This window comes from Panulirus ornatus, chromosome 8 (assembly GCF_036320965.1).
Source record: "Panulirus ornatus isolate Po-2019 chromosome 8, ASM3632096v1, whole genome shotgun sequence".
NCBI classification, from domain to species: domain Eukaryota; kingdom Metazoa; phylum Arthropoda; class Malacostraca; order Decapoda; family Palinuridae; genus Panulirus; species Panulirus ornatus.
Genome location: NC_092231.1, coordinates 29,092,695 through 29,108,372, shown reverse-complemented (window position 1 = coordinate 29,108,372; position 15,678 = coordinate 29,092,695). Strand labels below are relative to the sequence as shown.

Genomic DNA, 15,678 nt, shown 5'->3' with positions numbered 1-15,678 from the left:
TTCTTCATCCCACCACTCACTACCCTTTCTAATCAACCCACCTCCCACGCTTCTCATGCCACAAGCATCTTTTGCGCAATCCATCACTGATTCCCTAAATACATCACATTCCTCCCCCACTCCCCTTACTTCCATTGTTCTCACCTTTTTCCATTCTGTACTCAGTCTTCCTGCTACTTTACAATTATTCTTACTATTATAGGGAAACAGTCTGAGACCTCTGGCACTGCCTGAACCAAGAGAATAAGAGAAGCCGTTGTGACAAAATCTTAGAACAAGAAGGAAGCAAAGGGAAGGGATAAAACATGTAGAGGGACCCAAAAATGTACTATTCCCTCCCCATACAGTACACAGGTATTAATTACACACACACACACACACACACACACACACACACACACACACACACACACAAGCAAATACACACAGCTTGCAATTTTATATTCTTAAAAGAGACTGATTATGTGGATGTTGAACAAGTCTCTGAGAGAGAAAGGGACAACACAACCAGAGGACATAGCATGAAACTATGCAAGAAACTTGAAAAGAAAGATGTGAAATATATTTTCATAGTACAAGATTGGTGGATGAATCAAATATAATGACTGAAGAAATAGTTAATTCAGAAAACATAAATAAATTCAAGAAGCTGTATGGTAACACAAAATCTTTAAGAGACAGGGCCCCTTTCAGTGCAAAACTCCCTCCATGTACAGAGCAAATATGTAAATACACTGCTACTCATGAAGAGAATGGGAAACATCTCATACGTCCTTTCAACCATCATTAAAACCAACTAATGAATAAATAGATTCTCAGTGAATTTTCAGACCATAACAATGTATCCACCATCATCAATTCCTCTACAAAACTGTTTTAAATGACAACACTTTCCATTCTCAATTTTTCTAAGTGTTAAAAAAAAAATGTATAGCATACATCAATCTCAAAGCAAAGTAAAGTATGCATCAACATACAAATCTGATACATAGGGTCCAACAGAGGGCAACAAAAATAACAACTTCTGTTACAGAACTAAATAACATGAGGAGAAGAGCAGCCATGAATTAGTCCACACTGGTAGAAAGAAGAAAGATGATATAAATGAAAAAATTCAAGATTTTTCTAATTTGACAATTGGACTTTTATCACTATAATTATTCTAATATACCTGGGTCCTTCTCCAGGGGCTCCTGCAGCTTCAAGGCTGTACTGCACTCAGTAGCAGGGATATGATAAACTCCTCTAAAGCAAGAAGGTCTTTGACAAGACTACTTATTTCGTTCATTGACAATGATAAAACCTTGCCAAAGGTGACTTTTCACTCAAAGTGTGACCTCAAGCAGGCAGAGTCCATTAACAACCAAATGATCTTTGAAATTCATAAAGAAAGGTTAGGAAGAACACTAATCTTTTAGAAAAAAAAAAAACAATAAGGGAAGATGTGAAGTGCTGGGTGATTGAAACAAACTAAATGAAGAAACAGAATGAAGACTATAAAAATTGAAAAAACTGTATGCTTGGAAAGTTATAGAACAGGGTCCCATAAGTAAAGAGCTCCCTCCCTGTACTATACAAACAGGTAATCACAAATGGGTCATAACACACAGACACACCAGTTTAACTAAACAACATTGGTAGAGAGAAACTTTGCAGAACTAGTACCTTGCCTGCTGGTAAAAACAGCTGGATTACAGCGCAAAATTCCTTCCAGCAGTGGTGGTGCTGTCTTCACCTCAACAGTCAGCTCTGGCCCAGCATACTGCTCTTTCAATTCTCTGCAAGTGTAAAATTCTAACAATGAAAACTCCACTTAAATACAGTTGGGAAACTGCTGATGTGTAGTGCTGTCATCATCTATGTCTTTATGTTTCAGATGGCTAAATTATGCTATAATGAGCTCTGCATCATTTTCAGGTATATATATCATACCTTGCAAATCTGAAGGAGTCCGGGCCTCTGTATTGTTTGAAGCTTTTGTGCCACATTCCCCAGACTGAATTTCATTCTAAAATTGCCATCTATCAGCTATCATTAACTCCACTCCTATTTACATGGAATGGACCAAATGCATTCAGACAAGCACCTTTTGTGGGAATTAATTTTGCACAACTGGGGTCCCAAAACCTGCAGGATGGGAAATGGCAGGGATGCCCAAATCCTTTGTACAAATTTGCTACAATGATGGCTTAACATTTTAATAGGCAAAATAATATTTACAGCAAACTGAGAGGGAAGTGAATGAAAACTACCGCTTCTGGATTCTAATCTTTCACTGAGCTGCATGTTTTAAGCACATTAGCCTTGAATAATGCTGTGCAATATTAAAACTATTTAAAAAGGGGTTGTCATGATGACAAGTTTTTGACAGTACAACTACCGATATCATGACAAAATGCAGCAAGCCTGATTTATAAGCAAACCATCTAGATTAGAAGATATATTAGAACCTAAGAAATAGATTAAAAACTAAACAAAATGAAAACAGCAAGATCATATCCAGTCTACCCATCATTTGTTTCCCAGTCACAAAGTTGTGTAGAAACAGTTTTACAAAAGAACTCTTAAAAGTGAAAAGGAACTAGATAAGATCTTATTTCTGAAAATATATATAGTAAGTCTATCATAAAGACAAGGCTAAAAGACAAAGAACTAAATGATACAATTATAGTTAACCTCAAAATTATCCTACATAGATTTCTGAGGTCTTTACTCTCCTAGCTAAACCTGAACCCAAAGTAATGGGTTCTTATGTTGCTCAATAAGTTTGAACAGCAGAACAAGAGGGACAAAAGACCTCTGATTTCAACATAGGTATACTATAATTGTATCATAGGTTCAGCGTCTTTTAGCCCAGACCTTTACATAGAATTACAATACATCATGTAAGGAATTTCCTTTCCTTGTACTATTACTCATAAAATTACCTATACCTTGTAAAGAACTGAAGTTCTAGGCCCCCTAGTGTTTACCCAGTTATCTCTTGCTGTATACTTTCATTTCACTTATTTTGCATCATCTTTCAAATTTTTCAATAAAAATGATAATGATAATAATAATAATAATAATAATAATAATAATAATAATAATAATAATAACAATGATAATAACAATAAAAATAATATTAATAATAATAATAATAATAATAATAATAATAAGAAGAAGAAGAAGAAGAAGAAGAATAAGAAGAATAATAATAATAAGAAGAATAATATCTATCATTTTGCATGAACCAAGAATGCAGTTTCACTCATGCAAATTTCATTTCTACCACCAGTTTCACAAAACACAGGGCATGTTTCACTCATGCGCAGTAGGAACCCATGAAGGTGAAAGTGTAAATGAGGCAAAGGCTGACTGGAAGCAGAAAGGACTGCCTTAGCCCACAATCCACAATCAGGGTTTGGGAACCATCTCGGGCCAAGTGTTAATTTAAATTCCCAGCCCCTTGATAATCCCTCACTTTAACCCTTTCCCAAGTTTCACTACCTCATATGTCTTCCAATAAAGATATTCCAGCATATCATCCATGTTTTCATAATCAGACTAGCACCTAAGGTATAACTATTTTTATTATAATGTTGAGCCCCACAATAATACAGTTACAACACCTGAGCTTGAGATATCTTTTCCTTAAATCAACTTGGCGGTAGCCAGGAAACAGTTAATGTGGCTACGGTGTAAAAAAGCAAAAAACCACAAATAAATAAATAAATATAAATTTCTTTTTTCACACATGATTGCCATTTCCTGCATGACAGAAGTAGCAACAGAATCTGATGACTGAGCCTTAGAGGGAAGATTCCTCACTTGGCTCCTTCCTCTGTTCCTTCTTTTCAAGAGTAATACAGGAAGGAAGGATTTCCAGTCATCTGCTACCATCCCTCTACGTTGCCTTCTAATACATGTAGGGAAGTCACGAGAAGTATTCATTCTCCCATCCCCAACAGTAAGATAAATAAATAAATGAGGAAAGATTGACAAAGAGGACATACGTGTCAGAGGTGCAGGGAAGAAGGAGACCAAATTGGCAGTAGAAGGATGAGTGAAAAAGATTTTGAGTGATCGGTGCCTGAACATGCAGGAGGGTGAAAAGCATGCATGGAATAAGAGTGAAGTAGAACGATGTAGTATACCGAGGCTGATCTGCTGTCAATGGATTGAAAGAGGGAATGTGAAGCATCTGGAGTAAACCATGGAAAGGTTTGTGGGCCTGGATATGGAAATAGGAGCTAGATACTGAAAGAATGTGACTCTATTTGTCTTTTCCTGGTGCTAAATCGCTGGAAAGGGAATGGGGATGCTATTTCATGTGTGGCAAAGGGAATGGATGAAGGCAGCAAGCATAAATATATACATGTGTATATATGTATGTGTCTGTGTATGTAATGTATGTATACATTGATATGTATATGTATATATGAGTGGCTGCGCCATTCTTTGTTTCTTTGCACTACCTTGCTGACACAGGAAACAGCAGTCAATAATAATAATAGTAGTAGTAATAATAATAATAATAATATATATTATATATATCAAACTATTCGCTATTTCCCGCGTTAGTGAGGTAGCGTTAAGAACAGAGCACTGGGCCTTTGGGGAATATCCTCACCTAGCCCGCTTCTCTGTTCCTTCTTTTGAAAAAAAAAAAAACGAGAGGGGAGGACTTCCAGCCCCCCGCTCCCTCCCCTTTTAGTTGCCTTCTACGACATGCAGGGAATGCATGGGAAGTATTCTTTCTCCCCTATCCCCAGGGATAACGTGTGTGTGTATATGTTGTATGGCTGCGAGGCGTGGGCTATGGATAGAGTAGTGCGCAGGAGGGTGGATGTGCTGGAAATGAGATGTTTGAGGACAATGGGTGGTGTGAGGTGGTTTGATCGAGTAAGTAATGGAAGGGTAAGAGAGATGTGTGGAAATAAGAAGAGCGTGGTTGAGAGAGCAGAAGAGGGTGTTTTGAAATGAAAGGCAGGCAAGGAATAGAATGAATTGGATTGATGTGGTATACCGGGGTTGACGTGCTGTCAATGGATTGAACCAGGGCATGCAAAGCGTCTGGCGTAAAACATGGAAAGTTCTGTGGGGCCTGGATGTGGAAAGGGAGCTGTGGTTTTGGGTATTATTGCATGACAGCTAGAGAGTGAGTGTGAACAAATGGGGCCTTTGTTGTCTTTCCTAGCGCTACCTTGCACACATGATGGGGGAGGGGGATGTTATTCCATGTGTGGTGAGGTGGCGATGGGAATGAATAAAGGCAGACACTGTGAATTGTGTGCATGTGTATATATGTATATGTCTGTGTGTGTATATATATGTGTACACTGAGATGTATGGGTATGTATATTTGTGTGTGGGGACGTGTATATATATACATGTGTATGGGGGTGGGTTGGGCCATTTCTTTCATCTGTTTCCTTGCACTACCTCGCAAACGCGGGAGACAGCGACAAAGCAAAATACATATAAATATAAATATATATTTTCTTTTTCTTCATACTATTCGCCACCTCCCGCGATAGTGAGGTAGCGCCAAGAACACATATATATATATACCAAACTCAGTCACCAGCTTCTGCAGTTTCTCACCCGAATCAGCCACCAGCGCTGTATCATCAGTGAACAACAACTGACTCACTTTCCTAGCTCTCTCATCCACAACAGACTGCATACTTGCCCCTCTTTCCAAAACTCTTGCATTCACCTCCCCAACAACCCCATCCATAAACAAATTAAACAATCATGGAGACATCACACACCCCTGCCGCAAACCAACATTCACAGAGAACCAATCACTTTCCTCTCTTCCTACTCGTACACAAGCCTTACATCCTCAATAAAAACTTTTCACTGCTTCTAACAACTTGCCTCCCACACCATATATTCTTAATACCTTCCACAGAGCATCTCTATCAACTCTATCATATGCCTTCTCCAGATCCATAAATGCTACATACAAATCCATTTGCTTTTCTAAGTATTTCTCACATGCATTCTTCAAAGCACACACCTGATCCACACATCCTCTACCACTTCTGAAACCACACTGCTCTTCCCCAATCTGATGCTCTGTACATGCCTTCACCCTCTTAATCAATACCCTCCCACATAATTTCCCAGGAATACTCAACAAACTTATACCTCTGTAATTTGAGCACTCACCTTTATCCCCTTTACCTCTGTAAAATGGCACTATGCAAGCATTCCGCCAATCCTCAGGCACCTCACCATAAGTCATACATACATCAAATATCCTTCAGTGAACAACACAGTCTCCCCCTTTTTTTCATACAATCCTAACCAATTGCCTTGCCGGCTTTCATCTTCCACAAAGCTTTTACTACCTCTTCTCTGTTCACCAAATCATTCTCCCTAACCCTCTCACTTCGCACACCACCTCGTCCAAAACACCCTATATCTGCCACTCTATCATCAAACACATTCAACAAACCTTCAAAATACTCACTCCATCTTTTCACATCACCTCCCCATCAGCCCCCTTCACCGATGTTCCCATTTGTTCTCTTGTCTTACGCCCTTTATTTACCTCCTTACAAAACAGCTGAGAGTAAATGTCAATAACAGCAAGGTTATTACGATGGAACCATAGAAGCGAAAGTGGGTCACAGGGTGGGGGAGGGGGCGAAAGTTCTGTAAGCACTGAAACGTGTGGAAGGCGAGAACATTATCTCGGAAAGCAAAAATGGGTATGTTTGAAGGAATAGTAATTCCAACAATGTTATATGGTTGCAAAGCGTGGGCTATAGATAGAGTTGTGCGGAGGAGTGAGGATGTGTTGGAAATGAGATGTTTGAGGACAATATGTGGTGTGAGGTGGTTTGATCGAGTAAGTAATGAAAGGGTAAGAGAGATGTGTGGCAATAAAAAGAGTGTGGTTGAGAGAGCAGAAGAGGGTGTTTTGAAATGGTTTGGTCACATAGAGAGAATGAGTGAGAAAAAATTGACAAAGAGGATATATGTGTCTGAGGTGGAGGTGGAAAGATGGAGTGAAAAAGATTTTGAGCGACTGGGGCCTGAACATACAGGAGAGTGAAAGGCATGCAAAGAATAGAATGAATTGGAACGATGTGGTATACCGGGGTCGACGTGCTGTCAATGGATTGAACCAGGGCATGTGAAGCATCTGGGGTAAACCATGGAAAGTTTTGTGGAGCCTGGATGTGGAAAGGGAGCTGTGGTTTCAGTGCATTATACATGACAGCTAGAGACTGAGTGTGATCGAATGTGGCCTTTGTTGTCTTTTCCTAGCGCTACCTCGTGCACATGTGGGGGAGGGGGTTGTCATTTCATGTGTGATGGGGTGGCGACGGGAATGAATAAAGGCAGCAAGTATGAATTATGTACATGTGTATATATGTCTGTGTATGTATATACATGTTGAAATGTATAGGTATGTATATGTGCGTGTGTGGACATGTATGTATATACATGTGTATGTGGGTGGGTTGGGCCATTCTTTCATCTGTTTCCTTGTGTTACCTCACTGATGCGGGAGACAGCGACAAAGTATAATAAATAAATAAATAAATATATATATATATATATATATATATATATATATATATATATATTTTTTTTTTTTTTTTGCTTTGTCGGTCTCCCGCGTTTGTGAGGTAGCGCAAGGAAACAGACGAAAGAAATGGCCTAACCCACCCCCACACACATGCACATACATACGTCCACACACGCAAATATACACACCTACACAGCTTTCCATGGTTCACCCCAGACGCCCCACATGCCCCGATTCAATCCACTGACAGCACGTCAACCCCAGTATACCACATCGATCCAATTCACTCAATTCCCTCCCCTCCTCTCACCCTCCTGCATGTTCAGGCCCCGATCACATAAAATCTCTTTCACTCCATCTTTCCACCTCCAATTTGGTCTCCCACTTCTCCTTGTTCCCTCCACCTCCAACACATACATCCTCCTGGTCAATCTTTGCTCACTCATTCTCTCCATGTTCCCAAACCATTTCAAAACACCCTCTTCTGCTCTCTCAACCACGCTCTTCCTATTTCCACACATCTCTCTCACCCCCACGTTACTTACTCCATCAAACCACCTCACACCACACACTGTCCTCAAACACCCCACTTCCAGCACATCCATCCCCCTGCGCACAACTCCATCCATAGCCCAAGCCTCGCAACCACACAACATTGTTGGAACCACTATTCCTTCAAACACACCCACCACCGTTTTCCGAGATAATGTTCTCGACTTCCACACATTCTTCAAGGCTCCCAGAACTTTCACCCCCTCCCCCACCCCATGATCCACCTCCGCTTCCATGGTTCCATCCGCTGCCACATCCACTCCCAGATATCTAAAACACCCCACTTCCTCCAGTTTTGCTCCACTCAAACTTACCTCCCAACTGACTTGACCCTCAATCCCACTGTACCTAATAACCTTGCTCTTATTCACACTTACTCCTAACTCTCTTCTTTCACACACTTTACCAAACTCAGTCACCAGCTTCTGCAGTTTCTCACATGAATCAGCCACCAGCGCTCTATCATCAGCGAACAACAACTGACTCACTTCCCAAGCTCTCTTATCCCCAACAGACCTCATACTTGCCCCTCTTTCCAAAATTTTGCATTCACCTCCCTAACAACCCCATCCATAAACAAATTAAACTACCATGGAGACATTCACACACCCCTGCCGCAAACCTACATTCACTGAGAACCAATCACTTTCCTCTCTTCCTACACGTACACATGCCTTACATCCTCGATAAAAACGTTTCACTGCTTCTAACAACTTGCCTCCCACACCATATATTCTTAATACCTTCCACAGAGCATCTATATCAACTCTATCATATGCCTTCTCCAGATCCATAAATGCTACATACAAATCCATTTGCTTCTCCAAGCACTCCTCACATACACTCTTCAAAGCAAACTCCCGATCCACACATCCTCCACCACCTTCGAAACCACACTGCTCCTCCCCAATCTGATGCTCCGTACATGCCCTCACCCTCTCAATCAACACCCTCCCATATAATTTACCAGGAATACTCAACAAACTTATACCTCTGTAATTTGAGCACTCACTCTTATCCCCTTTGCCTTTGTACAATGGCACTACGCACGCATTCCGCCAATCCTCAGGCACCTCACCATGAGTCATACATACATTAAATATAAATAACCTTACCAACCAGTCAATAATACAGTCACCCCCTTTTTTAATAAATTCCACTGCAATACCATCCAAACCTGCTGCCTTACCGGCTTTCATCTTCCACAAAGCTTTTACTACCTCTTCTCTGTTTACCAAATAATTTTCCCTAACCCTCTCACTTTGCACACCACCTCGACCAAAACACCCTATATCTGCCACTCTATCATCAAACACATTCAACAAACCTTCAAAATACTCACTCCATCTCCTTCTCACATCACCACTACTTGTTATCACCTCCCCATTTGCGCCCTTCACTGAAGTTCCCATTTGCTCCCTTGTCTTACGCACTTTATTTACCTCTCACCCCAATATATATATATATATATATATATATATATATATTTTTTTTTTTTTTTTTTTTTTTTATACTTTGTCGCTGTCTCCCGCGTTTGCGAGGTAGCGCAAGGAAACAGACGAAAGAAATGGCCCCCCCCCCCATACACATGTACATACACACGTCCACACACGCAAATATACATACCTACACAGCTTTCCATGGTTTACCCCAGACGCTTCACATGCCTTGATTCAATCCACTGACAGCACATCAACCCCGGTATACCACATCGCTCCAATTCACTCTATTCCTTGCCCTCCTTTCACCCTCCTGCATGTTCAGGCCCCGATCACACAAAATCTTTTTCACTCCATCTTTCCACCTCCAATTTGGTCTCCCTCTTCTCCTCGTTCCCTCCACCTCCGACACATATATCCTCTTGGTCAATCTTTCCTCACTCATTCTCTCCATGTGCCCAAACCACTTCAAAACACCCTCTTCTGCTCTCTCAACCACGCTCTTTTTATTTCCACACATCTCTCTTACCCTTACGTTACTCACTCGATCAAACCACCTCACACCACACATTGTCCTCAAACATCTCATTTCCAGCACATCCATATATATATATATATATATATATATATATATATATATATATATATATTTTTTTTTTTGCTTTGTCGCTGTCTCCCGCGTTTGCGAGGTAGCACAAGGAAACAGACGAAAGAAATGGCCCAACCCACCCCCATACACATGCCTTGATTCAATCCACTGACAGCACGTCAACCCCGGTATACCACATCTCTCCATGTGACCAAACCATTTCAAAACACCCTCTTCTGCTCTCTCAACCACGCTCTTTTTATTTCCACACATCTCTCTTACCCTTACGTTACTTACTCGATCAAACCACCTCACACCACACATTGTCCTCAAACATATATATATATATATATATATATATATATATATATATATATATATATATATATATATATATATATTTTTTGCTTTGTCGCTGTCTCCCGCGTTTGCGAGGTAGCGCAAGGAAACAGAAAAAAGAAATGGCCCAACCCAACCCCATACACATGTATATCCATATGTCCACACACGCAAATATACATACCTACACAGCTTTCCATGGTTTACCCCAGACGCTTCACATGCCCTGATTCAATCCACTGACAGCACGTCAACCCCGGTATACCACATCGATCCAATTTACTCTATTCCTTGCCCTTCTTTCACCCTCCTGCATGTTCAGGCCCCGATCACATAAAATCTTTTTCACTCCATCTTTCCACCTCCAATTTGGTCTCCCACTTCTCCTTGTTCCCTCCACCTCCGACACATATATCCTCTTGGTCAATCTTTCCTCACTCATTCTCTCCATGAGCCCAAACCACTTTAAAACACCCTCTTCTGCTCTCTCAACCACGCTCTTTTTATTTCCACACATCTCTCTTATCCTTACATTACTTACTCGATCAAACCACCTCACACCACACATTGTCCTCAAACATCTCATTTCCAGCACATCCATCCTCCTGCGCACAACTCCATCTATAGCCCACACCTCGCAACCATACAACATTGTTGGAACCACTATTCCTTCAAACATACCCATTTTTGCTTTCCGAGATAATCTTCTCGACTTCCACACATTCTTCAAGGCTCCCAGGATTTTCGCCTCCTCCCCTACCCTATGATCTACTTCCGCTTCCATGGTTCCATCCACTGCCAGATCCACTCCCAGATATCTAAAACACCCCACTTCCTCCAGTTTTTCTCCATTCAAACTTACCTCCCAACTGACTTGACCCTCAACCCTACTGTACCTAATAACCTTGCTCTTATTCACATTTACTCTTAACTTTCCTCTTTCACACACTTTAACAAACTCAGTCACCAGCTTCTGCAGTTTCTCACATGAATCAGCCAACAGCACTCTATCATCAGCGAACAACAACTGACTCACTTCCCAAGCTCTCTCATCCCTAACAGACTTCATTCTTGCCCCTCTTTCCAAAACTCTTGCATTCACCTCCCTAACAACCCCATTCATAAACAAATTAAACAACCATGGAAACATCATACACCCCTGCCGCAAACCTCATTCACTGAGAACCAATCACTTTCCTCTCTTCCTACACGTACACATGCCTTACATCCTTGATAAAAACTTTTCACTGCTTCTAACAACTTGCCTCCCACACCATATATTCTTAATACCTTCCACAGAGCATCTCTATCAACTCTATCATATGCCTTCTCCAGATCCGTAAATGCTACATACAAATCCATTTGCTTTTCTAAGTATTTCACACAAACATTTTTCAAAGCAAACACCTGATACACACATTCTCTACCACTTCTGATGCTCTGAACATGCCTTCACCCTCTCAATCAATACCCTCCCATAAAATTTCCCAGGCATGCTCAATAATCTTATACCTCGGTAATCTGAGAACTCACTCTTATCCCCTTTGCCTTTGTACAATGGCACTGTGCAAGCATTCTGCCAGTCCTCAGGTACCTCACCATGAGTCATACATACATTAAATATCCTTACCAACCAGTCAACAATTCAGTCACCCCTGTTTTGAATAAATTCCACTGCAATACCATCCAAACCCGCTGCATTGCCAGCTTTCATCTTCCGGAAAGCTTTTACTACCTCTTCTCTCTTTACCAAATCATTCTCCCTAACCCTCTCACTTTGCACACCACTTCGACCAAAACACCCTATATCTGCCACTCTATTATCAAACACATTCAACAAACCTTCAAAATACTCACTCCATCTCGTTCTCACATCACCACTACTTGTTATCACCTCCCCATTAGCCCCCTTCACTGACTTTCCCATTTGTTCCCTTGTCTTACGCACTTTATTTACCTCCTTCCAAAACATCTTTTTATTCTCCCTAAAATCTAATGATACTCTCTCCCCTGAACTCTCATTTGCCCTTTTTTTGCCTCTTGCACCTTTCTCCTGACCTCCTGCCCCTTTCTTTTATACATCTCCCAGTCATTTACCTTATTTCCCTGCAAAAATCGTCCAGATGCCTCTCTCTTCTCTTTCACTAATAATCTTACTTCTTCATCCCACCACTCACTACCCTTTCTAATCTGCCCACCACCCACGCGTCTCATGCCACAAGCATCTTTTGCACAAGCCATCACTGCTTTCCTAAATACATCCCATTCCTTCCCCATGACATTCCCAAACGACTTTTCCCCTTTACCCTTGAGCTTCATTTCACTCAGAGCCAAAACATCCAGGTTCTTTTCCTCAAACATACTACCTATCTCTCCTTTTTTTCTCATCTTGGTTACATCCATACACACTTAGACACCCCAATCTGAGCCTTCAAGGAGGATGAGCACTCCCTGCGGGACTCCTTCTTCTGTTTCCCCGTTTTGAAAGTTAAAATACAAGAAGGGGAGGGTTTCTAGCCCTCTGCTCCCATCCCCTTTAGTCGCCTTCTACGACACGTGAGGAATGCTTAAGGTAACACCATGAGTGAAAGGTCACCCTATATGAGGTTGTATCACAGGGACTACACTCTTGTCAGTAATCTTCTCAATCCAAAGAAGTCTACATTTACCTTCACCAGAATACTTAAGGTAACACCATGAGTGAAAGGTCACCCTTTATGAGGTTGTATCACAGGGACTACACTCCTGTCAGTAATCTTCTCAATCCAAAGAAGTCTACATTTACCTTCACCAGAATGTGAGGAGAGAGAGAGAGGTCGTTATCTGAATTTGAGAAGTAGAGGAAAAACTAGCTGAAACTCATAGGAAGCCACTTCCTGATAATGATGTGCTTGTTCACACAAGGATTCTGGTACATAACCAGTGAGGTAATCCTGTTTTTTCCATTAACAAGTAAGTCTTCTTATTCTTTTCCAATATAACCCTTGAACCTCAATTCCCAGGATCACAGTTCCTGAAGTACTTTTCAAGTTGGTTTGCTAAGCTTGTATATACTTATAAATGACAGCATCAAAAAGAGAAGGACAGGCTATTTACGGCCCAGGCTGCCGTCCATCTCCCCTACCCCCGGAACGTCATAACAATATATATATATATATATATATATATATATATATATATATATACTGTTTATGCCCTGGTTCAATCCATTATCAGTACATCAACCCTGGTATACCACATCGTTCCAATTCACTCTACTCCTAGCACGCCTTTCACCCTCCTGTGTGTTCAGGCCCTAATCACTTAAAATCTTTTTCACTCCATCCTTCCACCTCCAATTTGGTCTCCCACTTCTCCTTCCCTCCACCTCTGGCACATATATCCTCTTTGTCAATCTTTCCTCACTCATTCTCTCCATGTGTCCAAACTATTTCAATACACCCTTTTTGCCCACTCAACCACACTCTTTTCATTACCACACATCTCTCTTACCCTTTCATTACTTACTCGATCAAACCACCTCACACCACATATTGTCCTCAACCATTTCATTTCCAACACATCCACCCTCCTCCACACAACCCTATCTATAGCCAATGCCTCGCACCTATATAACATTGTTGGAAGCACTATTCCTTTAAACATACCCATTTTTGCTCTCCAAGATAACATTCTTGCCTTCCACACATTCTTCAAAGCTCCCAGAACCACTGCCTCCTCCCCCACCAAGTGAGTCACTTCCACTTTCATGGTTCCATTCGCTGCTAAGTCCACTCCCAGATATCTAAAACATTTCAATTCCTCCAGTTTTCCTCCATTCAAACTTACCTTCCAATTAACTTGTCCCTCAACCCTACTGAACCTAATAACCTTGCTCTTATTCACATTAATCTCAACTTTCTTCTTTCACACACTTTACCAAACTCAGTCACCAGCTTCTGCAGTTTCTCACACGAATCAGCCACCAGCACTGTATCATCAGCAAACAACAATTTACTCACTTCCCAAGCCCTCTCATCCACAACAGACTGCATACTTGCTCCCCTCTCCAAAACTTCTGCATTCACCTCCCTAACCACCCCATCCTTAAACAAATTAACAACCATGGAGACATCACTCACCCCTGCCACAAACTGACATTCACTGAGAACCAATCACTTTCCTCTCTTCCTGCTCGTACACATGCCTTATATCCTTGGTAAACACTTTTCACTGCTTCTAGCAACTTACCTCCCATGCCATATACACTCAAAACCTTTCATAAGGCAAATCTATCAACCCTATCATATGCCTTCAACAGATCCATAAATGCTACATACAAATCCATTTATATTTCTCACATATATTTTTCAAAGCAAACACCTGATCCACACATCCTCTACCACATCTGAAAACACACTGCTCTTCCCCAATCTGATGCTCTATACATGCCTTCAACCTCTCAATCAATACCCTCTCATATAATTTCCCAGGAATACTCAACAAACTTATACCTCCGTAATTTGAACCCTCACAGTTATCCCCTTTGCCTTTGTACAATGGCACTATGCATGCAGTTCGCCAATCCTCAGGCACTTCACCATGATCCATACATACAATAAATATCCTTACCAACCAATCATGAATAAAGTCACCCCCTTTTTTTAATAAATTCCACTGTAATACCATCCAACATGCTGCCTTGCCAGCTTTCATCTTCTGCAAAGCTTTCACTACCTCTTCTCTGTTTATCAAACCATTCTCCCTGACCCACTCACTTTGCACACCACCCCAACCAAAACACCCTATATCTGCCACTCTATCATCAAACACATTTAACAAACCTTCAAAATACTCACTCCATCTCCTTCTCACTTCATTACTACTTGTTATTACTGATGTTCCCATTTGTTCTCTTGTCTTAAACACTTTATTTGCCTCCTTCCAAAATATCTCTTTTTTTCATTTATTTTTTTTGCTTTGTCGCTGTCTCCTGCGTTTGCGAGGTAGCGCAAGGAAACAGACGAAAGAAATGGCACAACCCACCCCCATAAACAATGTACACACACACACGCCCACACACGCAAATACACATACCTATACATCTCAATGTACACATATATATACACACACACAGACACATACATATATACCCATGCACACAATTCACACTGCCTGCCCCTATTCATTCCCATTGCCACCTCGCCACACATGGAATACCATCCCCCTCCCCCCTCATGTGTGCGAGG

General features: G+C 41.2%; 1 protein-coding gene across 2 annotated transcripts in view; it reads right to left on the bottom strand.

The window, feature by feature from the left end:
* LOC139749880 (uncharacterized) overlaps positions 1 to 15,678 on the bottom strand; it is a 496,304-nt gene that overhangs the window by 250,018 nt on the left and 230,608 nt on the right. For both annotated transcript variants that reach the window (XM_071664258.1, XM_071664259.1), the window contains exon 4: positions 1,666 to 1,778. In XM_071664258.1, the coding sequence (XP_071520359.1) occupies positions 1,666 to 1,778 (113 nt within the window). The remainder of the gene's footprint in view (positions 1 to 1,665; positions 1,779 to 15,678) is intronic.